This window comes from Podospora pseudopauciseta, chromosome 3, assembly GCF_035222475.1.
Source record: "Podospora pseudopauciseta strain CBS 411.78 chromosome 3, whole genome shotgun sequence".
Classification (NCBI taxonomy): domain Eukaryota; kingdom Fungi; phylum Ascomycota; class Sordariomycetes; order Sordariales; family Podosporaceae; genus Podospora; species Podospora pseudopauciseta.
Genome location: NC_085893.1, coordinates 2,240,577 through 2,259,867, shown reverse-complemented (window position 1 = coordinate 2,259,867; position 19,291 = coordinate 2,240,577). Strand labels below are relative to the sequence as shown.

At 54.5% G+C, this 19,291-nt stretch overlaps 6 protein-coding genes across 6 annotated transcripts; 2 read left to right on the top strand and 4 right to left on the bottom strand.

Annotated features, from left to right (window-relative positions):
* Positions 1 to 39: 39 nt before the first annotated feature.
* QC763_306460 (uncharacterized protein) lies at positions 40 to 3,078 on the bottom strand. The gene is made up of 6 exons (XM_062911090.1): positions 2,106 to 3,078; positions 1,795 to 2,015; positions 1,627 to 1,648; positions 1,336 to 1,562; positions 472 to 1,287; positions 40 to 420 (listed from the first exon to the last, which is right to left on the bottom strand). The coding sequence occupies exons 1-6, from the start codon at positions 2,305 to 2,307 to the stop codon at positions 397 to 399; spliced, it is 1,512 nt and encodes a 503-aa protein (XP_062767095.1). The 5' UTR covers positions 2,308 to 3,078; the 3' UTR covers positions 40 to 396.
* On the top strand, positions 2,853 to 4,552 carry ILV6 (acetolactate synthase, regulatory subunit). Its single transcript, XM_062911089.1, has 2 exons — positions 2,853 to 4,063; positions 4,193 to 4,552. The coding sequence occupies exons 1-2, from the start codon at positions 3,285 to 3,287 to the stop codon at positions 4,374 to 4,376; spliced, it is 963 nt and encodes a 320-aa protein (XP_062767094.1). The 5' UTR covers positions 2,853 to 3,284; the 3' UTR covers positions 4,377 to 4,552.
* On the bottom strand, positions 4,525 to 6,488 carry ARG3 (ornithine carbamoyltransferase). Its single transcript, XM_062911088.1, has 3 exons — positions 5,566 to 6,488; positions 4,823 to 5,510; positions 4,525 to 4,758 (listed from the first exon to the last, which is right to left on the bottom strand). Exons 1-3 carry the CDS (start codon positions 5,920 to 5,922, stop codon positions 4,715 to 4,717), a joined length of 1,089 nt encoding a protein of 362 aa, XP_062767093.1. The 5' UTR covers positions 5,923 to 6,488; the 3' UTR covers positions 4,525 to 4,714.
* Positions 6,489 to 7,028: 540 nt separating this feature from the next.
* Positions 7,029 to 7,871, top strand: QC763_306430 (uncharacterized protein; the record flags this gene model as incomplete). The annotated part of the gene is made up of 1 exon (XM_062911087.1): positions 7,029 to 7,871. One exon carries the CDS (start codon positions 7,029 to 7,031, stop codon positions 7,869 to 7,871), a length of 843 nt encoding a protein of 280 aa, XP_062767092.1.
* A 2,399-nt stretch (positions 7,872 to 10,270) lies between these two features.
* RAV1 (regulator of (H+)-ATPase in vacuolar membrane) lies at positions 10,271 to 14,496 on the bottom strand (the record flags this gene model as incomplete). The annotated part of the gene is made up of 3 exons (XM_062911086.1): positions 10,271 to 10,801; positions 10,863 to 14,324; positions 14,398 to 14,496. 3 exons carry the CDS (start codon positions 14,494 to 14,496, stop codon positions 10,271 to 10,273), a joined length of 4,092 nt encoding a protein of 1,363 aa, XP_062767091.1.
* Positions 14,497 to 15,162: 666 nt separating this feature from the next.
* On the bottom strand, positions 15,163 to 17,129 carry rmt3 (Ribosomal protein arginine N-methyltransferase rmt3; the record flags this gene model as incomplete). Its single annotated transcript, XM_062911085.1, has 2 exons — positions 16,679 to 17,129; positions 15,163 to 16,619 (listed from the first exon to the last, which is right to left on the bottom strand). Exons 1-2 carry the CDS (start codon positions 16,944 to 16,946, stop codon positions 15,163 to 15,165), a joined length of 1,725 nt encoding a protein of 574 aa, XP_062767090.1. The 5' UTR covers positions 16,947 to 17,129.
* Positions 17,130 to 19,291: the final 2,162 nt, after the last annotated feature.

Below are 19,291 nucleotides of genomic sequence, written 5' to 3'. Positions count from 1 at the left end.
ACGGAGCTTGGACTTGACCAACGGCACGGCCGGGAGATATCATGACAGCATGAGGAAGGAGACTGACTACATGTAAAACCAAGGCTTCAAAATGTTGCAAAAGGCCTCTCAACTATCTTCAAACTCCTCTTCAATAGCTTGGAAGGTATGCGGACTATCTTCAATGGCAAGCCCTTCAAAAATAACGGAAAGGCCTTCGACCATCATTCAAGGCATATTCACGGTATTTGAAGGTGTTTGACCGTGCTCGAAGGCGTGTCAAGTCTGGCCAAGGGGCGTCCTGATTATATTTTAGAGCCATAGTAACTAATCTACCGAGGCATATTGACTATCGCTGAGGGCGCCCCCCCAATTCCAAAAAGTAGGTAGTTTCCTTTTCTTTGTTCATTGCCTTCTTTAGAGCCCCGGAGGTGGAGGTTGCTAGACAAAAGTTAGTCAAGCGGCTTCTGAAGCGAGCAGAGAGAATCATACCGCGCTGTACATCCCACCAGAGGTGCCTGGGGGTCCTCCTGGTGGGGGAGGGGGAGGAGCCGAGGAAGGAGGCGGTGGGGGAGGCGCCGCATCGCTTGGTGGAGGAGGAGGGGGAGATGCAGATGCACCTGGGGCAGCGGGGGCTTGCTGTGGTTGGCTTGCCATCCATTGCTGGTACATTCGCATGTACGCTTCATACCCTCCATACGCCGCGTACGGATCAGCACCAGCTGCCGCGCTGCCGTAGTACTGCATGTATTGCGCGTACTGAGCGGCGTAGTCAGCCGGGTTCGTTGCTGTGGGAGTGCTGGCCGCTGGTGCAGGAGATGCCGAAGAAGAGGCTGCCGGAGGGGCAGGGGAGTTGCTGTAACTATGACTTTGGCTGTGGCTGCTGTTATGGTGACTGTGACTGTCGCGGTTGTATGATTGACCATGGAATGAATCGCCACCACCTCGACCGCCGCCGTAGCCACCACCACCACCTCCGCCGTTGTAATGTCGCTGGGGAGGAGGCCGACTCTTGAATGCTTCGTACTCCTGCTTTACGTTGTCCAACAGATCCTCGCAGAGCTCCTTTGCTTTCTTGACCATGAGCGGATCGGGGCCGGCAACATGGAGGTACATGTCCTCTTCGCTTTCACGGCCCGTGGAGGATTCGATGTATCCGGACCCGCGGCCCTTGATCTGAACACGGCACCCAGTTTCCGACTGGATATGCTTGACGTATGCGCCACCGTGTCCAACAACCTGAGCGCGCAGGTTGAAACCTGGGACCGACTCGAGCGTGATTGCTATCTTCTCCTCGGGCCATTTGCGCTGTACATGGTCAGCAGATTCTTTCACAACAAATTCGATAGTACTTACTCGGCCAAACTCGTCACGCTCGACCGGCGGCTGCTCGGGGTTGTGGCGGCGCTGAAAGCGGCGCTCATCGACAAGTTGGGGGAGTTCCTGCTTCATCAACTCCTCGATCTTGGCCACTGCCTTGTCCAAGCCTTCCTTGGTCGTGGACGTTACGTGGAGGTAGAGAGGAGGGTTCGCCGGCGTGGCCATCGACTTGTCGGGAAAGTAGCTTCCGCGAGTGGTGACATCTTGAAACACATGTGGTCAACCGTAGTCCAAACAGAGTAGCAGAGGTATCAAGTGTGGGCGTACCGGCACCAGTTTCATCTTTAATCTAGATCAAGCAGCCGAGGTTAGCAGATGCAAAAGTGGGTGTGCCTGTGCGAGCTATCGAGCTTCCAGTAAGCAAGACTGTCCCGCACAAAAAGCTTGGATATTGACCTGATGGTGTATCAGTAGGCAACACAAGGAGTTATTTACCATTTTCTGGGTCGAGCCTTTGGTCAGAAGGTAGCGGTTGCGCAGATCGTTCACTTCGATGTCCTTGATAAAGTCGCCATCGGCAACATACACCTCCCCGTTGAGGGCAGGTCCGGCGCTTCCTTCTTTGCCGGACGACGCGGACCGGACGGGTGGGACATCGACATGTTGGATGCCCTTGCGGGCCTGTAGCTGAGCGTTGATCTTGGCAGCGGCGGCGGCTGTTGGATACGTTAGCATAGGAAAGAGGATGGAGAGGCTTAGGTGTGTCAAGGAGAAAGGAAAAGAGTAAAAAAAACTTCAGGACCTACCGGCAGCAGCAGCGGGATCAACTGGGGACTTGGGACCGGTAGGCACGTCGCGAGGCCGAGAAAGAGGGCTGCGCTCACGTTCGCGATCCGAGTCGGGCTTGCGCCCCGGCGGCGAACGGGATCGACGGTCGAATCTCGAGGGACGGCGAGGCTCCGGCTCGGTCTGGTCAAAGCGAGACCGCTTCGTGCTACGTCCGTCCATTGCGCGCGCGTTTCGTTTCTCTCGGCGAGGCACAGGTGTCAAGTCGCAGGTGAAGAAGGACGGAACGGAGGGACCGTATCTGTTGCGGATAGACAGGCGAAGTTGAGGACTGGCTGGGCGAGACAGAAAAGTAGCGCAACGGAGTTGGGATCAAAAAGAGGTTGTCGAAGTGTCATATAATGAAGGCCCTTGGACAGCTCCAAAGTTTCGGTTGCGCAGAAAAATGCACGAGGCTCGCCAGTGGAAGGATGAAAACGGGGCGTTATGTTGGACAGTAAATGGAGACTGATGCAGAGCATGGGCCCTAAAACATGATATTCAATAGACTTTCAAAGACAGCCCGGTACGAAGTAGACATACGAAAAGACAGTCAATAGATCTTCAAGCATACGTCAGCTATCATCAAAGGCCTATTGGCTGTTTTCAAAGATATATCAACAATAACTTATCTTCAAAGGCCTTGAGATGATATTTTGTCCACGACGCGGAGGTACACACTGTTCCAAATACTGTGTGGCCGATGAGGACCAGGGACCCTGGAAAACGTCCGGGTGCCTGTCTGCAGACAGAGATGCCCGGAAATGGGACGGCCGGAGGAGGGTTTAACCGACCTTCCGGAACCATCACCACTGAAAACCCCACCACCTCTCACCGAGTCCGGAGCCAAGCGCTGGCTAGCGGCCATTGACCAATGCCAGTTGAGCCAGTTGAGCTCAGTTGAGCTGTGACAGCCAGCCATTGTGGAGGGTTTTCGCGGTGTGCACGCCGGACCTGAGCGCCGATTCGGTCAGTCACTTTTTCCTCTTCAACCCTTTCCTTCCCCGGCTTCCCGACATTGTGGTGACTCAGCTTGTTGATCCGCGAAACAAACACCCCATGTTGACGTCGACAGCTCCTTCAGATTGACGATAAACATACCTGATCGACCCCTTCCCCAGCAAAACGAACCTGCCCGGGTCGCCAACCCACAGCTAGAGATGGCCTCCCGCTGCCTCTTCGCTCCCTCCAAGAGGATAGCGACGCAGGCCCGTGCCGGCCTCCTGGCGCAAACCGCCGTCAGGCACAGCTCCGGCAAGAGCTCCTCCACCTCGGCCATTGCCTACAAAGCCAACCGTCGCCGGCAGGCACCCCTCCCCATCAGCGACCAGCCCCCCTCGTGGTCAGCCCAAGCAGCCGTGTCCAACATCCTCTACGAGACCCCCACCCCCTCCGTCGCCCCTCCGAAGCGCCATGTCCTCAACTGCCTCGTCCAAAACGAGCCCGGCGTCCTCTCCCGCGTTTCCGGCATTCTCGCCGCCCGCGGCTTCAACATCGACTCCCTTGTCGTCTGCAACACCGAAGTAGAGGACCTCTCCCGCATGACCATCGTGCTTACCGGGCAAGACGGCGTCGTCGAGCAGGCCCGTCGCCAACTCGAGGATCTCGTCCCCGTATGGGCCGTTCTGGACTACACAAACTCTGCTCTCGTCCAGCGCGAGCTTCTCCTCGCCAAGATCAACATTCTTGGTCCCGAGTACTTTGAGGAGCTCCTCGCCCACCACAGGGAGATCACGGCTCCTGCTGAGGCTGCCGAGGCGGCCCCTGCTGCTTCTGAGCCTAGCTTGGAGGAGGTGTCGCAGGATTTCCACCCTAGCAGGCTGGTTGTCAGCGAGGCTCTGCGCCACAAGCATGAGCATCTCAAGAATATCACTTATTTTGCTCATCAGTTTGGCGGAAAGGTTCTCGATATTAGCACTAACAGCTGCATTGTTGAGATGTAAGTGACCCCCCTTCCCCCCACTTTTCATTATCAGGCCAAGCTTTTTCACTGCTTGGTTGGACCTTGAGTCGCCCACCCCCCCTAAACCAGTCGAACAGTCATTAATATGCACTTCCTTAAAAACAGTTCCGCTAAGCCCGAGAGAATCGACTCCTTCCTCAAGCTCATCGCTCCCTTTGGCATTCTCGAGTCCGCCCGCACCGGTCTGATGGCCCTGCCTAGATCACCCCTCTACGGTCCTGATGAGCAGGATCAGCACGTCAAGGACGCTGACGAGGTTGTCGATGCCAGCACCCTCCCCCCTGGTTAAAACAACCTTGGTAGTAATAATGAAATGGGACGATTTGCTTTGATTCTGAGAGTTCTGGGAGAGCTACAAAAAGTGTTTACGCGGGTGTTTTACTTGTGAGGCGTGTGGGTGGAACGGCGTAGAACCGAATCTAAAGAGGAAATTGATACCGAATTTGAATTGCCCAGATTATTTTGACATCTTTCTCAAATCGCTACCCGTGATATATACCTTTTCTGTTTCCGTACGCCTCTCTCCAGAAAAAAAAGCCATACGCTCCCTAGCCCCCTGATGTAAAACCAACCAAGACACTTTTTTTGTAGACCCCCCTTCTACCTCATCTCATCTACCCCAAATATTCAGAGAATCTTTCCCTTGTTGACCACAAACGCCTCGAGGGCAGCTGTGTCAAGAGTTGTAAGCTTCATCTCACAAAAAACGGGTGACAATGTTCAAGGGTGACTTACCAACCGCAGCCCAAAGCCTATTCTCGGCCTCTGGAAACACCAAACTCCTGCTCTCGTCATAAAAAACAGCATCGTCCACCTCCTCGGGATGCCTAGGCAAGCAGTGCATAAACTTCCAGTTCGGCTTCGCCCCCCCGCGCTTGGCGAGCTCATGGGTGATTTGATACCCCCTGAACGCCTCCAACCTCTTCTTCGCCTCCTCCTCCTGCCCCATGCTCACCCACGTGTCCGTGACCAAGATATCCGCGTCCTTGATCGCCTCTTCAGGGATGGTCGTTTCGGTCAAGGTGCCTGGGTTGGGGACGCCTTGGGCGGCGGAGAGGATGATGGATTTGATGTTGGGGGGGATGCCGTAGCCGGTCGGGGAGGCGACGGAGATGTGGACGCCCATTTTGACCGAGGCGATGGCGAGGTCGAAGAGGACATTGTTGCTGTCGCCTACCCAGGCGATTTTGAGACCTTCGAGGCCGAGGGAGGAGGAGGAGGGGGTGGAGGAGAGGGACTCGTGGATGGTTTGGAAGTCGGCGATGGTTTGAAGGGGGTGGAAGTCGGAGGAGAGGGCGTTGATCACGGGGACCGAGGAGGAGGCTGCTAGGCCGGTCACGTCTGAGTGAGGGCCTACGCGGGCGACCATGCAGGAGGTCATGGAGGAGATTACTACTGAGGTGTCGTGGAGGGATTCGTTGACCTGGGGGTTGTTAGATTGGGTACAACAGATGTAAGAAGAAAGAGGGGGGGCTTACGCCGAGCTGGATGTCATCCTTGCCTAGGAACATTGGGTGGCCGCCCATGAGCTGGACGGCGGCTTCTGTTGATACGCGGGTTCTGGTGCTGCGCTTGGAGAACATCATGGCGACGGTCTTGCCTGTCATAGCGCCGTGGAGGGGTTTTGGTGGTGTCTGGCCGGCGGCGAAGGCATCTTTGACGGCCTTTTTGTGAGAAGAGGCGTTGAGGACTAGTCTGGTGAACTCGGCTGGGGTGAGGTCGCCGATGGACATGAGATGCCTGGGCTGCGACCCGGAGGCAGCAGAGGAGAGGGAGCGAGTCTGGAGGTGAGCCATTGTTGTTTTCAGTGTGCGGAAGCCAGCACGATGCATCATGACGAGTGAGAAGGGTGGGTGGTGTATTATCGAGAGATCTTTTAAAGGGAGGGAATGCCTGGGAGTAAAACAAATTCCTCTCTCTTTGGCTTGGGATCAGATCTCGATGACTGGTAGTGGGGAGTGGGTGGGTATCAAACGGTTGAATTCTGGAATGAGAGGTATATTGCGATTGCCTCCTCTTTCTTATGGGGAAATTGGTTGACGAGGGCAACAGGTCGTGAGTCAGTATGCAGGTTGGACCAAAAAAAAGGAAGATGCCCAGACGGGGGGACCTTGATGACTTGTATAAAAAATAAGGGTCCGGTAACCGGTCCCGTTGGAAAATTGTATGAGGTCAGTTGGTCTGTCTGACTCTATCACCAAGGCAGCATTTGTAGAATTCTGTGTGGTCATGGGAAGATCTCGACTTCAACTCTGTCTTCTGATTGAGGGCACCAATTGGCTTCGAGCTGATGCTTCCTCTTGCTTCTCGCCCAACATTTGGCTCAACATGGTGTGCTCCTTGAATCGGAGGCATCGGCGTTTTGAGTTTTGCTGGGATAGGGCTCGCTGCAGGATGACGAATTGCAGCTGTTTGACTGGCCGTCTTCTCCCCCGCGTTCGGGACCTGTTCCTGGTCTCGCTTGCTCAAGGCTGGGCGCCCGTGCCACACACCTTCTTTTGTTAACTGACCAATGACCTCTCATTGCTCAACTGAGCGCCACACCTCTGGCCGCGTGGGCTGTTCCCGCCCTGCCGTTTCCAAGGCACGCAGAACGGAGGCAGCAACAAGGCGGACAACTGAGCGATGTCATCCAGCCCCAACCTTATCTGCACATAGCTCCTCTCTTCACTTCCTCGACATCACCATAGGTCTCTCATTCTTCAACGACCCATTCCGCCGTCTGTTTTGCGGTTCTCTCTCTCTCTCTCTCTCTCTCTTCCATCACTATCGATAGCTGCGGGGACCTCGTGACAACACCTCACTGGCCATGTCATAGGCCAAGGCGACGATAAGCACCATCCCTGTTGTCCCTCGGCGGACGGCAAGCAATAGCTTCTTCCCACCGCCCAACCATTCAACCCAACAGCGCCTAAATCCCATCGACATCTCGAGTGTCATCATGTCAGACTCGGAAACGACGCCATTTCTGGCTGCGTTGAGCAGTCCGAAAGCCGCCGATCCCGATGCGCGAGTGATGGACGAACAATCAGAATCAACACCTTTATTATCGTCAAGCGCAACTCGGCGCTACGATGGCGAGGATGATGACGTACGAGACGAGACAGCATCTGTTGCTGCTGGCGAGACGGACGCCGTCTCGGTCAAACCGACAAAAGACAGATCGATACCGAAGCCTTCACTGATCGCTGTGATTGTACTGTCACTCTTTGCGCTTGGGATTATGATTGGGGCTTTCTTTGTGCCCGCCGCGGTGGAGGAGTACGCCAAACAAGCGATTGTTCTTGAACCGACGAATCTGTCGCTGGTGTCCATCACGACCGACGGTGTACGGGCCAGAATCCAGGCGAATTTCCGCCTTGATGCGCAGCGTGTGGAAAACGAACATGTTAGACGGGTGGGCAAGGCTGCTACATGGCTGGTTGGAAGTATCGGGACGGAGGATACCAGGATCAATGTCTACCTGCCAGACTATGACAACATCTTGCTGGGAAGTGCGGCAGTCCCTTCGATGGATGTTAGTATCGCCAACGGCCAGAACAACGCGGTGGACTTTGTTGCCGATCTCATCCCGGGCGACGCTGAGGGTATCCGAACGATTGCCAATGAGTGGTTGGAAGGAAGGCTGGATACGGTTCGGGTGCTGGGAAAGGCTGATATTCAGCTGAGGGCGGGAATGATTCCTCTCGGAACGCACTCTATTGCTGAGTCGTTGACATTTGAAGGTCAATCCCTCTACCGCACTTTCGCTTCGTTGTACTTTGGAGAGAAGTCTCTCTTTTGAAAATGATTACTGGATTGCCTGCCCCAACCATGAACATGTTGCTGATTAGTAGTGTAGGCCACGACATGCCCCAGCTGCCCGCTTATAACATCACCAGGCTCAACTTTAAGGAGATTCCCGTGCCTGAGCGAAGTACGTCACACGCTGAGCGGTGGGCCATGGGTGTGGAGGTCACCATCAAAGCCTTTAACGAGTACCCAATCTCGGTCGATATCCCCGAGCTTGGATTCGAGATTCTTGTCCCCGGATGCGGAACAAATGACGCTCCCATCGTCATTGCGTCCGCCATTACTCACCGCACCTCTGTCAAGTCCCGCTCCGAAGTTGCTGTCGATGCCGATGGTGTTGTCGACAAACTGCCTGAACCTTTGACTCGCGCTTGTCCCAACTCCAACTCTTCACCGCTCGATTTGCTCTTCGAAAAGTTCCTTGGCAACGAAACAACGACCGTGCTTGTTCGAGGCCGACAGAAGCCCGACGGCGACACACCAGCCTGGCTTGCTGATGTCCTGTCCAGCATCACTGTGCCTGTGCCATTCCCAGGACGATCGTTTGAAAACATGATTCGCGACTTCTCCTTGACGGATGTTCACTTTAAGATGCCAGATCCAGCAGCCGAGCCGGACGACCCCGAATCCAACCCAAGAGTGTCGGGCACGATTCGGGTCATCGCAGGGCTTCCGGCGGAGATGAACTTTTCTCTCAATGTCACCAATGTTCGGGCCAACGCCGACGTTTTCTACAAGAAGGACAAGCTTGGAGAGCTGAACCTCAAAGAGTGGCAACAAGCAAACTCGACCCAGTTCCCCGCTACTGATGGCGGGGAGGCTACCCTCAAGATTCAGTCTCGGATTGTCGATGCGCCACTCAACGTGACAGACGCCGACGTCATGACTGATGTGATCGCAGCTTTGCTTTTCGGAGGAAAGGGTGTTGAGCTCGACATCAACGCGCTCGTCGATGTCCAGGTGCAGACAGTCCTCGGTGGCATCGTTGTCAAGGGGGTGCCCGCCGAGGGCAAAATCCCAGTTAAACGTCCGTATCTACTCTGATCATCACCACACTGTTAGTCGCCATTGGTCATCCATGATTCCATTCCGCGCTGGCAGCTCAACCGACCATCTTCGTGGGGCACCGTCACTGACATTACCTTGGTCAATAGCTCTTGGAAAGAACCTCCCCGGTCTTGCGGAACCCAAAGTTGGCAACATTGAAATTCTCGACACGACGCCTGATTCGATTTCACTCCGTGCTTTGGTCAACATTACCAATCCTACGCCTTATACAGCACATATTCCTTTTATCAGCATTCGTTTTGAAAAGAACGGCACAACACTGGGAGAAGCCCAGGCAGAGAATCTTGACCTTGGTCTCGGAAACAACACCAACATCCCCGTCTTTGCCAAGTGGAATCCCATCCTCGGCGGCAAGAAGGACGGTCCCAAAGTCGGCCGGGAGCTCATCTCTCAGTATCTGTCGGGTTACAACACCACCATCACGATCCGCACCCACGCTGGCACGATCCCCTCTCTCCCCTCCTTGGGGGCGTCGCTCTCGAGATTAAACTTTACGCTCGACGCACCGAAGCTGTCTCTGCCCGGCAAGTCGGAAGACGACAAGACGCACTTTATTCGGGATGCGACGTTTCACCTCTGGTCGTCGACGGCGCAGTTTACGCTTGTGAGCCCGCTGAAAAAGAATATGCTTTATATAGAGTATGTCAACGCCACGGCGCTGTATAACCATACGGAAGTGATCGGGACGATTGAGTATGACTTGCCGTTTGCGGCGCCGCCGGGGGAGAGCAAGACGCCGAGGTTGCCGGTGGCGTGGGATTTGGACAGTGTGGGGTATGATAAGGTCGAGGAGGCGTTGGGGGGGAGGATGAAGCTGGATGCGAGGGCGGTGGTGGGGGTTAGGTTGGGGAGGTGGAGGGAGAGGGTTTGGTATTGGGGGAGGGGGATTGGGGCTGCGGTTAGGTTGTGATTTTCGGGGGAGGATGGTTTGATTTGCATATTTGGGAAGGGACTGGGATGGCGTTTGGCTTTTGTGGAGTTATGTAACTGGGGGGGCTATGAAGGGTTTGCTTGATTTGGGGACACGATGAGACGACAGGGAGAGTAAGTACAGGATGGATATCAGACCTACAATGAGTATCAAGGGGGGGCGTGTATATGGATTGGGTTCGGAGTACACAGTTGTTTTTCTTTTTGCTTTTTTAGGGATACAATGGCACGAATACAGAACAGTCCTTTCCTTTGATCACACCCCAGTTGCCTCATGAATGTCTAGTTTTGGTGTAATGTATCGATTCTCTTTTAATATGTACAATGAATGCCTTGAATCTACACTGCTATGTCACCCCCCTTCCCCCTTTTTCCATCATTTACCTCCGCTCTCTAAAAACCAAAACTGTCCAACAAGGAGTTCGCATCCGGCTCCTCAAACACCGTCGGAGGCGGCTTCGGCTTTGCCGTTGTCCCACCACCACCACCAGTCTTCATCTCCCCCGGCACCTGCATCTGCCCCCCCGGCGTCGCAAGCGGCGACAGTGGCCCCCCACGGATAGGAATATCAGCCACAACCAAGCTCCCCCTCCTCTTCAGCAGCCTCAACGGGTTAATCTCCCCTCCCAACCCCGTCATCGCCTGCGCGGCAGGGTGGAAAAACTCCCAGTTTCTCACCAAATCAAGGCCGAGCAAGTCACAGCCCATGCGGTCATATAACCCGGCAGAATGCAGCACAAACTCCCACTCCACCTTTGGCGTGACCTTTGTCGCTCCACGGAGTGTTTGAAGCGTCTTTTGGCGGAGCTGGCGGTACAAGATTATGAGGGCGGGGTCGTCGGTGAGGTAGGATTTGGATTTGAGGTTGCCGTCGTCTGGCGGTGGGGAGGAGGGGGTGGTGGAGAGGAGGGCGAAGACTGGCGTCTGTTCCAAAGAGTTAGTCAGGGGGTGTTACAGAAAAGAAACCCGGGGGGGGAAGACTTGCAATAAGTGCCCTCACAGCCATATCGCGACGCCCAAGCATCCAAAATGCCCACGACGCTAACCAGCGGTTTCCTTCTTTTGCTGCAGTGGATAGGACTTCTTCTTCGAGAAGCCTCTTCAGCACCGGCCCATTATCACCCTCGTACACCCTCGTGATCGCCACCGCGAGCTGCAGGTCATGAAGCTGATTAAGACAGACGTTCACCGCATCATGCAAATGGTCCGCCAACAAGAAGAACGCAGCCGCGTACTCAAACCTCCGCTTCGACATCAACGCGTAAGCATTCTTCAGCGCCGCAGTCCGCCACTTCGGATCGTCAAAGTTATTCGCCAGAAACTTCGACGTCGAGGCCTGTTCTTTATTCCAGCTTGCCATTCTCCACAGGCCCTGGAGGACAGTCTTCTTCTTGAGGGCGAGGTAATAGAGGCTGCAATCGATAGGGTTCTTGTCCTCGCCTTTGGTGTACTCGTTTCTCGCAATAATCTCAAACTGTTGCCTCACGGCAGCGTTGTCACCAAGCCACATGAACATGCCGCTTTCTCTCGCGCCCTCCCACAGCATCCTGCCGTGGTTATGCTTGGTCACAAAATCGACAAGGACGTCTTGGCTGGTGGAGTGGTATGCCCAGCTGATTTCGCGCCACGAGATGTGCACCTCGTTTGCTCTTCCCTTTCTCAGGGCGTGTTGCCTGAAGGCGAGCATGAATCTTGCTCCGTTTTCGTCGAGGGAGCGACGTTGTTTTTCGACCACGCCGACGCATTCTACAATGTCGACGAGTTGGATTTGTTCGTGGCCCGAGAGCTGAGGGATGCCAATGCGGGTGAGGCGCTCGTTGATGTCGACAGCTGTTTCTTCCGAGAAGGGCTCGTCGCCGTCGTCAAACGACTGCCGGCGGTTGAGGTACTCTCTTGGGTGGCCACCGCCGTTATGCAGTGACCCATCACCGGCGTAGAATTCCACCAGGTCGAGGCCGAGGTAATCATCCACCACATCACCCTCTACCCAGAACCGAAGCGTCTTGCGCAACGCCTGCAGGACCTTGTGAACGAGCGAGATCCTTCCGGCAAGGATGCACATGCTCAAGAACTGCGGGTGGAAAACCGGCAGCGGGCCATTGAGCCGGTCCACAACCTCAAACAGATCAAGCTGCCTCGCCTTGCCCTTCCGATGCGGTATCCTCAGCCCGGTTGCCGGAACAAGCGAAGTCGAAGCCTCAAACTCCCGATCATGCACAAACAGCTGGTTCCCCGCCGCAATCACCAAGTGTCCACCCCCCAACCAAACCGAGTCCCCAATCGGATGCGGTGTGCACTGCCGTATCGAAATCTCCCTTGTCGGCAGCCACGCCGGCCCCTTGTTGAGATAATCAAACCTCATCTGACTCAACAACAACACCCGATGAGGAAACCCAACCGCCAAGATACTCTGCTTCGCCGGCGTGGTCGCCCAGTCCAGATCCCTAATCGTATGACTGTTCTCAAACTTTTGCTCATACTCCAGCCTCGCCCCCCTGATATCCCAAATCGTCAACGTCGACCGATCCGCACTCACCAACGCCGCCTTCTTCAGCGTGCTCCCACTGACCAGCGCCGGGTTCGCAACCCCCGTCTCCAGCGAGCTCGTCGACAACCACTCCACCCCCTTCCCCTCATGCCCAACCCTCGCAGTCCAAAACTCGACCCTCCCTGAGTGCGTGTACGAAATCGCCACATCCCGTGCAAACACATCCAAAAACCCCGAAACATGGAAATCCGCCCCGGCCGGATCAACAGGTAACACATACCCCAAATCCCCCGCATCCTCAAGCGTAAACTTGACAAACTCCCTGATGCACCCCCCCTGATCCCCCTCCCCCCGCCCATTCGCAACCTTGACCGTCGGATCGTTCGGTCTATAGAACGGAAACTTGACCTCCCAACCAACACCCTCCTTTTCCGACGTAATCGTCGCAACATGCGCCGTGGTGTAATCCTCCACCTTGTGCCTCGGCAGCACAATCAGGCACAGTGGTTTCCCCGGCACATCATACCTCTGCTCGGCCAGCAATCTCGCCTGAGCCCCCCTACAGTCCCAAAGCTCAACCTTTTCGTGCCGCAAGAAAACCACAAACCTCCCCTTTCTCAACACGCACATCCGGTGAACATGCCCCGCTTGCTGGATGACGACCTGTCTCCTCAACATCGCCACCCCCTTCCCATGATCCAACTCATGTTTCCACACAACGCTCTGCCCTGACTCCGTCCTCGTAACGACCGCCCTCCCACTGAAATTCCTCACCACCTTCTTGACCGGTGCCGAATGCCCAGTCCAAACAGCCACCCTTTCTAGCCTCTTCCTCTTCGGGTTCGGATCAACCAAAGCCGCGAGATCGGTCTCATAAACCTCAATCCTCCCATCAAAAAAGTGCACCAGCACCTGCAACAGCCCCTTGCCATCACAATAACTCTGCACCTCGACATGTTCACCTGCTGCCCCTCCCCAGTCCAACCCCTCCACCCCCTTCACCTCCACAATCTCCCAGACCCCCCCTCTCTTCTGTGCCCCCGGTTCCCAACCCACATCCTCCAACCCCCAAACCTTCACCCCGCCTTTCCCATCCAACCCGACCACAACCTCATGACACCTCCTCCCGACCTCCACCACCCTCTCCACCCCCTTCCCCCTCCCCCGTTCCACAACCCCCTCAACAGCCCCCATCAAATCCCCCCCTTGAACCACCCACCCCATTTTCATCCCCAACTCCAACCCCCCCCAAAGCCTCAGCTCCCTCATCCCATGCCCATCCCCGCCAACCCAAAGCTTTACTCTTCCTTTGCAGTCCACCGTCCAAAGCACATTCTCCACCGTCTGCCCCTCATGCCTCGGCCTCCTCCTCCACTCAAGCCTGGTAACCACATCCCCGTGCCGTAGGTACACAAAATCAAACCTCGCCCCATCAACGCCCTCCTCCGTCCCCGCACCCCCAGACCCATAGCTCAGCCTCCTCCACACTTTCACCAGTTTGTCATATCGCCCCACAGAGGCTATGTACGCCGAATCATACGACAACAGCGCCATTTTCGCTGGATTAGGGAGCGGTTGCGACCATGATAAATGAATATCCCCCTCTGGTCGGGACGTCTGCCATAGTTGGAGGGATGATGAGGAGGAGACCAAAAGTTCGCCGTCGCTGCCCCAGGAGAGGGTTGCCGGATGGGAAGGGGAGGGAGAGGAGAAAAAGGTTCCTTGTAATACCCAGCGGGGCTCACGCTCGGGGGAGTTGATCGGGAGGAGGGTGTTGATTGTTGGTTTGTATATCCTCCCTGTGCCAGAGGTGGTGATAACGGCGATTTTGGCCGTGGGTTCGTCGAGGGCAACGGATTGGAGGGGGGTTGGGTCGTCGTCGTAGATGGTTTGGAGGAGATGGGATGGGGAGGTGGGGCTTGGGGAGAGGATTGAGATTGCGGGACCGGAGATGTAGACCTACACCGGGTAGGGGGGTTAGTTGTGAGGAAAGGCAGATTTTGGGGGGTGGGGTGGAAGAGGGAAGAGGTACGGTTATTCGACGGTGGCCGGACTCGGATGCGTTTTGGCAGTAGCCTGTTGCTAGGGCTTGGAGGTGGGGGGAGGGGAGGCCTGGAAGGATGGTTCTCATGTTTGGTGGTTGTGATGGTGGTGATGGTGGTGATGGTGGTTGTGATGGTGGTGATGGTGGTGATGTGGTGGTGGTGTGGTGAGGATTCGTCTGCTGCTATTGATATGGTGAGTCTGTCGCAGGCATGTCGTGTTCTCGGCTTGTAATTCAATGTGCGAAAGGGACTCGACGGTTGGTTTCTGTGTCGTAACTCGTTATGTTTGTCTGCCTGGGAGCTGATTTGTGCTGTCTGTGTCGAGGTAAGTGAGTGAGTGAATGGTTGCCGCGTCGTGCCGTGCCGGCTGGCAATTAGACCCCTGTCCTTGTTTGCCAAAAATACGTACCTTTTACAGGCAACCCAGGTGTAAAGCACACAAATCACAGAAAACAAAACATGAGATGAGGAAGATGAGTTGATTTACAAGGTGTCACGCAATCAGTCAAAGGAGCGCGCCTTCAGAACACATGCGACACACCAGCTGCTGCATCATGCGACTTGCAGCAGTGGGAATCTGCCCTGAGCTGCGAGATCGCTATGACGTGGGGTTCCAGAAGCTCCCCCCCCCACACTTTGCGACTCTGTGGCTTGGCATTTGTGTCAGCAAACCCCCCATCATACAGAGCATATTCATTCCCTTGTTTATTTTGTCTATCCCATACACTTGTCCGCCGCCCCGCCGACCCTCTCTAATGGCACATCCACATCTGGCTCAGCCTCTTCTCCCCCTCCTCCCCCTCCAACCCCCAAGTCACCTTGATGTTCAACCCTCTGTGATGACCCTCGGGAATAGCATACTCAATCTCGCCCTCCAACCTCGCCCCCTCCTTGACCTTCTCCTCGCTTCCCTTCGGCTGCTTGGCATGGTCAATCAACATCAACCCCTGCCTCCAGTGCGTCTCCTTGTCAAACGGCCCGGTGGTAAACGCCACGCTCTCCTTCCCCTTGACATCCATCCACTGCTTCCACGTCAACTGCTTCTCGACCTGCTCCTGTCTCGACTCGCAGAAAAAGGTATCAAACCACACCAAGAAACCATCAAGCTTGTCCTTGGACGTATAAGTCGACGTCCACTTCTCGTTGAACACAAGGTCCTCCTTGGTGCAAGTGTGGAGGTCGAGCATCCTGAAACACTGCGCGGTGCCGGCCACGGCGGCGTCGGGGAGGTGCTCAATGCGGCAGTTGGCGTAGGTGCCCTCCTGCATGGCCTTCATGTCAAAGCCATAGACATCCCGCCAAAAGTCCATGTTGTCGGTGACGTATTCCTCGTCGGCCACAGGAGCAATCCACATCGACGTGTGCGATGGCACGAGAAGACCGGTGTCGGGCTTGAGGTACTTATCCCTGGCGTAGAGAACAGAGGGAAGCATGGCCTCGTAGAGAAGGCAGTAACCCATCCACTCCGAGACGATGATGTCGACCGTGGGCACCGGAAGAGTAACCTCTTCAATCTTGCCGCGGATGCAAGTGATGACATTGTCGAGCCCGTTGTTGAAGATGTTCTCGCGGGCCTTGTCGATGATGGCGCTGTTATCAACAGCAAGAACCTTGGCCGCACCAGCCTTGGCGGCGAACATGGAGAGGATACCAGTACCGCATCCGATGTCGAGAACAGTCTTGCCGGCAAAGATGGCCTTGTTGTTGTAGATAAAGTCACGGTAGGCGTTGGTGCGGATCGTGTCCTTCAACATGGTCTCGTGGATGTCGTTGTGGGCGTACGACTCAAAGTAATAGGTGGCTTCCGGTGGGGAGTCGTCTTTCTTTTCTGTGCCGTTGGTAGCAGGAGCAGGAGCAGGAGCAGGAGCTTCAGCTCTAGCCTTGGAGGACTCGGGCTTGTCATCCTCACCCCATCTCTGGTCCAAGGTCTGCTGGACAGCAAGCCTGTAGTTGGAGAATTGCTGAGAAAGCTTCTCGAGCTCTTCCTGGAGCTGCGCATTCTTCCGAAGAAGCTCATCAACGGCCGGGACCTCCTTTTGCTTGATCTCCCGGGCCTGAGGAGCAGCCTCACCAGCGGCAGGGAGGTCATCCAAGCACACGATGAGGGCATCATCCTCCAGTACCGGCTTCAAGAGTGAGTCATCCTCAAGATCAGACGCCTTGATATCATCCGGCTTGACTGTCTTGCCATCGTGGACCTTTTGGCGGACTGTGATCTCATGTTTAGTTTCCATAGCTATCATATGAGAGTAAAAGTAAGCAACGTACTGAAGTTGATCAACTTGATCGACCCGTAAAAGTCAAGCCCCAACCGATCTCTCACTCCCAAGAAATCCAACCCATATTTCTCCTTGCAGTAGGTGACCATGGCAAGAGCATCGTCAAAGACCTTGTCGTCCATCAGCGAGATGACCTGCACGGTCTCCTGCTCGCTGAAGTCATCACCATCGTCCTGATCACCCTGCAGCCAGTTGCCAGCCTCGGAGTTGTCTGACGAGGAGCCGTCGCTGATGGAGGGGGGGTATGCTTCGGCCATTTTGTTTCTTTTCTGTGGCACCAAAAGTGGCCGTTTCGGTGTCTGTTTTGTATAAGTGAGCGTCGGAGTTTTATTTCCAACGGCTGTGGATGAAAATTAATTTTTTCTTTTTTTTCTGTTCCTGGCTGCAAAATGGAGGGGTCCCATCGCTGAGCTGCAGGTCACAAAAAAAGTGCGGGGAGAGAGCCTGCAGGTGAAGGTTTCAAGGGTTCATCAAGGGTTCATCAAGGGTTCAACGCACATAACCCTAACCCCTGGATGGATGTTGCTTGCCCTGGTCAAACAAAACATCCATGGTGGACACATTGCCCCTTTTTCTGTTAAACACAGGATATTACAGCTCTTAAGTGTTGTCGGGACATTTAGAGATACCTGAGAGGCTCACAGCTCACCGTAGAGTTTCCAAACAAAGCAAAGGATGCAGTTATCCAGGTCATGACGACTGTTTCCCGAATCCTGGAAAAGCAACTGACTTGTCTCGTGAAACGCCTGGTTCTTTTGCTAAACCTGAGGACACCAGTGCTGGCCACAGGGGGTGTTACAGGGGCATCATAGAACGAGAGCAACCGTTTCACAAAACCGACGTCTGTATTATGAACAATAAGAGGCTGGCCAAGCCGGGTAGCTGAGGTGGATATGGTGAGCCCACAAGAGAACCTGAAAGTCAATCTGGGCCGAGAAGCAACGCAATAAACAAAAGAAACCTGATTCTCGTTGCGCAATCTCACCATCACGCCGCACTCCTGATGTCCTCCTCCCTCATCCACGAGGACTGGGAGAGCGCTCTATCCATCCATGTGTTAGTCGACTAATGGCTCCTCGCACCATGAGGAATATTGTCGAGAAGAGCGTGGCGTGTCGTGCGGAGCACAACCTCGTTCATCGAAGCCTTGACCTGAACAGCCCACCTGGAATCACTGCTTCCTTTGGTTGGCGGAAAAGTAACACCTGGAAGGATCTCGTTGTGTTGAGCAGGCGGGACAAATCGTTCGTCGCCGCGCGGGGATGGCAGATCCGCCAGGTACTGCGCCCAGAACCAGCAGGCCCCCTTGCTGCAGCCAATGTGTCTATCTTTATCCTGGAAGATCTTCCCGGTGGCGTTGAAGAAGTTGGCAATCTGTATTTCGGCGTGGTACCGCGTCAGAAGGACGCCTTTCTTCTGCTGAAGCCACCGGCTGATCTCGCCTTGGAAACTGAAGCCCTTGTGTTCTGTGCTCCCTCGCTCCTGCTCGAGATAGTAACCCACCGCTGGATCGCTGCTGGGGATGCTGGGGAAGAGATTCGTGAGCTTTTTGACTATGGTGAACGGGTCAGGCTCGTTGTTGTAGTCGCCATTTGCCCAGTCAAAAGCCCGGGTGAGGTTGATGGGCGTGGGCTTCAGAGCTTCCTGGTGACCACCCTTGGGCAGCTGGTCGAACTTGACACGGTAGCGCTGATTGGCAAAATACGGCAGCTTGTCGATTCCTTCCGCCACCTTGAAAGCGGCGTACTTGTGGGCTCCCAAGCGGGCGACAAAGTGTGCGAATTCCTTCACATCGTCTGAATAGTCCGGGTCCGACTTGGGCAGGTGGCGTTTGGCGAGGAAGTTCTTGAGCGGCTCTTCGAACCAGCACTGGTAGCATGCAGTGACGAGTTCCACCTCGTCAGTTATTAGCAGTAGGCCATCGATCCAATTCTCAATGGGGTGGTTCCCCTTGCTTGGAACTCGCCGGTCTTTTTGTCCTGAGCTGTTTGACCACCTTCTTCCCAAAAGAGTGCAACTTTATGGTGTAGAAATTGATGCGGTCCTGAACTCCGTGATATCAAGCCACGCGCCTACACCGGCAGCAACCATCTGCATTATTGGCTACCCGGACACTGAGGATGATACACATCTAAAGTCATCATCACCCCCTGCAATGTTCCAGACATAAGTAGATACCTCTCTTACGTAACTGGATCAGTCCTGGATCAAGCAAACCACAGACGCCCTTCTTATATGTGAGAGCAATGCTTTTCAGACCTCCCATTTTTACTTGCCGGACCCCCTATTCACAACACTTTTACCTATAAGCCGTTAATATAAATGAAAGTTTGAAGATAATTTTATATTTACATATGAACCAATGTTTCTTTTTTCTTTTAAGTCGTTAAAATATAATCTTACCTTTATAAACTAGTCTTTTAACAAAGCTTTCTCTTAGCTTATTCCGGTTCATCAAGATATAAATATCATAGTTTTAGATCTTACTTTTTAAAAAGATATCATCCACAATATATAAGAGAAGGCCCAAAGAACACCCTTATGAACTTTTCTTTTTCATAAAGCGCGAGAGACGTAATTACTACATCCTTTTTATATAGTT

What these genes read in the sequence shown, in the direction of transcription:
- ARG3 (XM_062911088.1), bottom strand. Translation starts at nt 5,922, where the DNA reads ATGATGCATCGTGCTGGCTTCCGCACACTGAAAACAACAATGGCTCAC. An exon ending in AGGATGACATCCAGCTCGGC is followed by an intron (nt 5,511 to 5,565) that starts GTAAGCCCCCCC and finishes AACAACCCCCAG; the next exon opens with GTCAACGAATCCCTCCACGA. An exon ending in TAGGCTTTGGGCTGCGGTTG is followed by an intron (nt 4,759 to 4,822) that starts GTAAGTCACCCT and finishes CTCTTGACACAG; the next exon opens with CTGCCCTCGAGGCGTTTGTG.
- QC763_306460 (XM_062911090.1), bottom strand. Translation starts at nt 2,307, where the DNA reads ATGGACGGACGTAGCACGAAGCGGTCTCGCTTTGACCAGACCGAGCCG. An exon ending in AAGGCTCGACCCAGAAAATG is followed by an intron (nt 1,649 to 1,794) that starts GTAAATAACTCC and finishes TGCTTGATCTAG; the next exon opens with ATTAAAGATGAAACTGGTGC. An exon ending in TAAAGATGAAACTGGTGCCG is followed by an intron (nt 1,563 to 1,626) that starts GTACGCCCACAC and finishes ATGTGTTTCAAG; the next exon opens with ATGTCACCACTCGCGGAAGC.
- ILV6 (XM_062911089.1), top strand. Translation starts at nt 3,285, where the DNA reads ATGGCCTCCCGCTGCCTCTTCGCTCCCTCCAAGAGGATAGCGACGCAG. An exon ending in AACAGCTGCATTGTTGAGAT is followed by an intron (nt 4,064 to 4,192) that starts GTAAGTGACCCC and finishes CCTTAAAAACAG; the next exon opens with TTCCGCTAAGCCCGAGAGAA.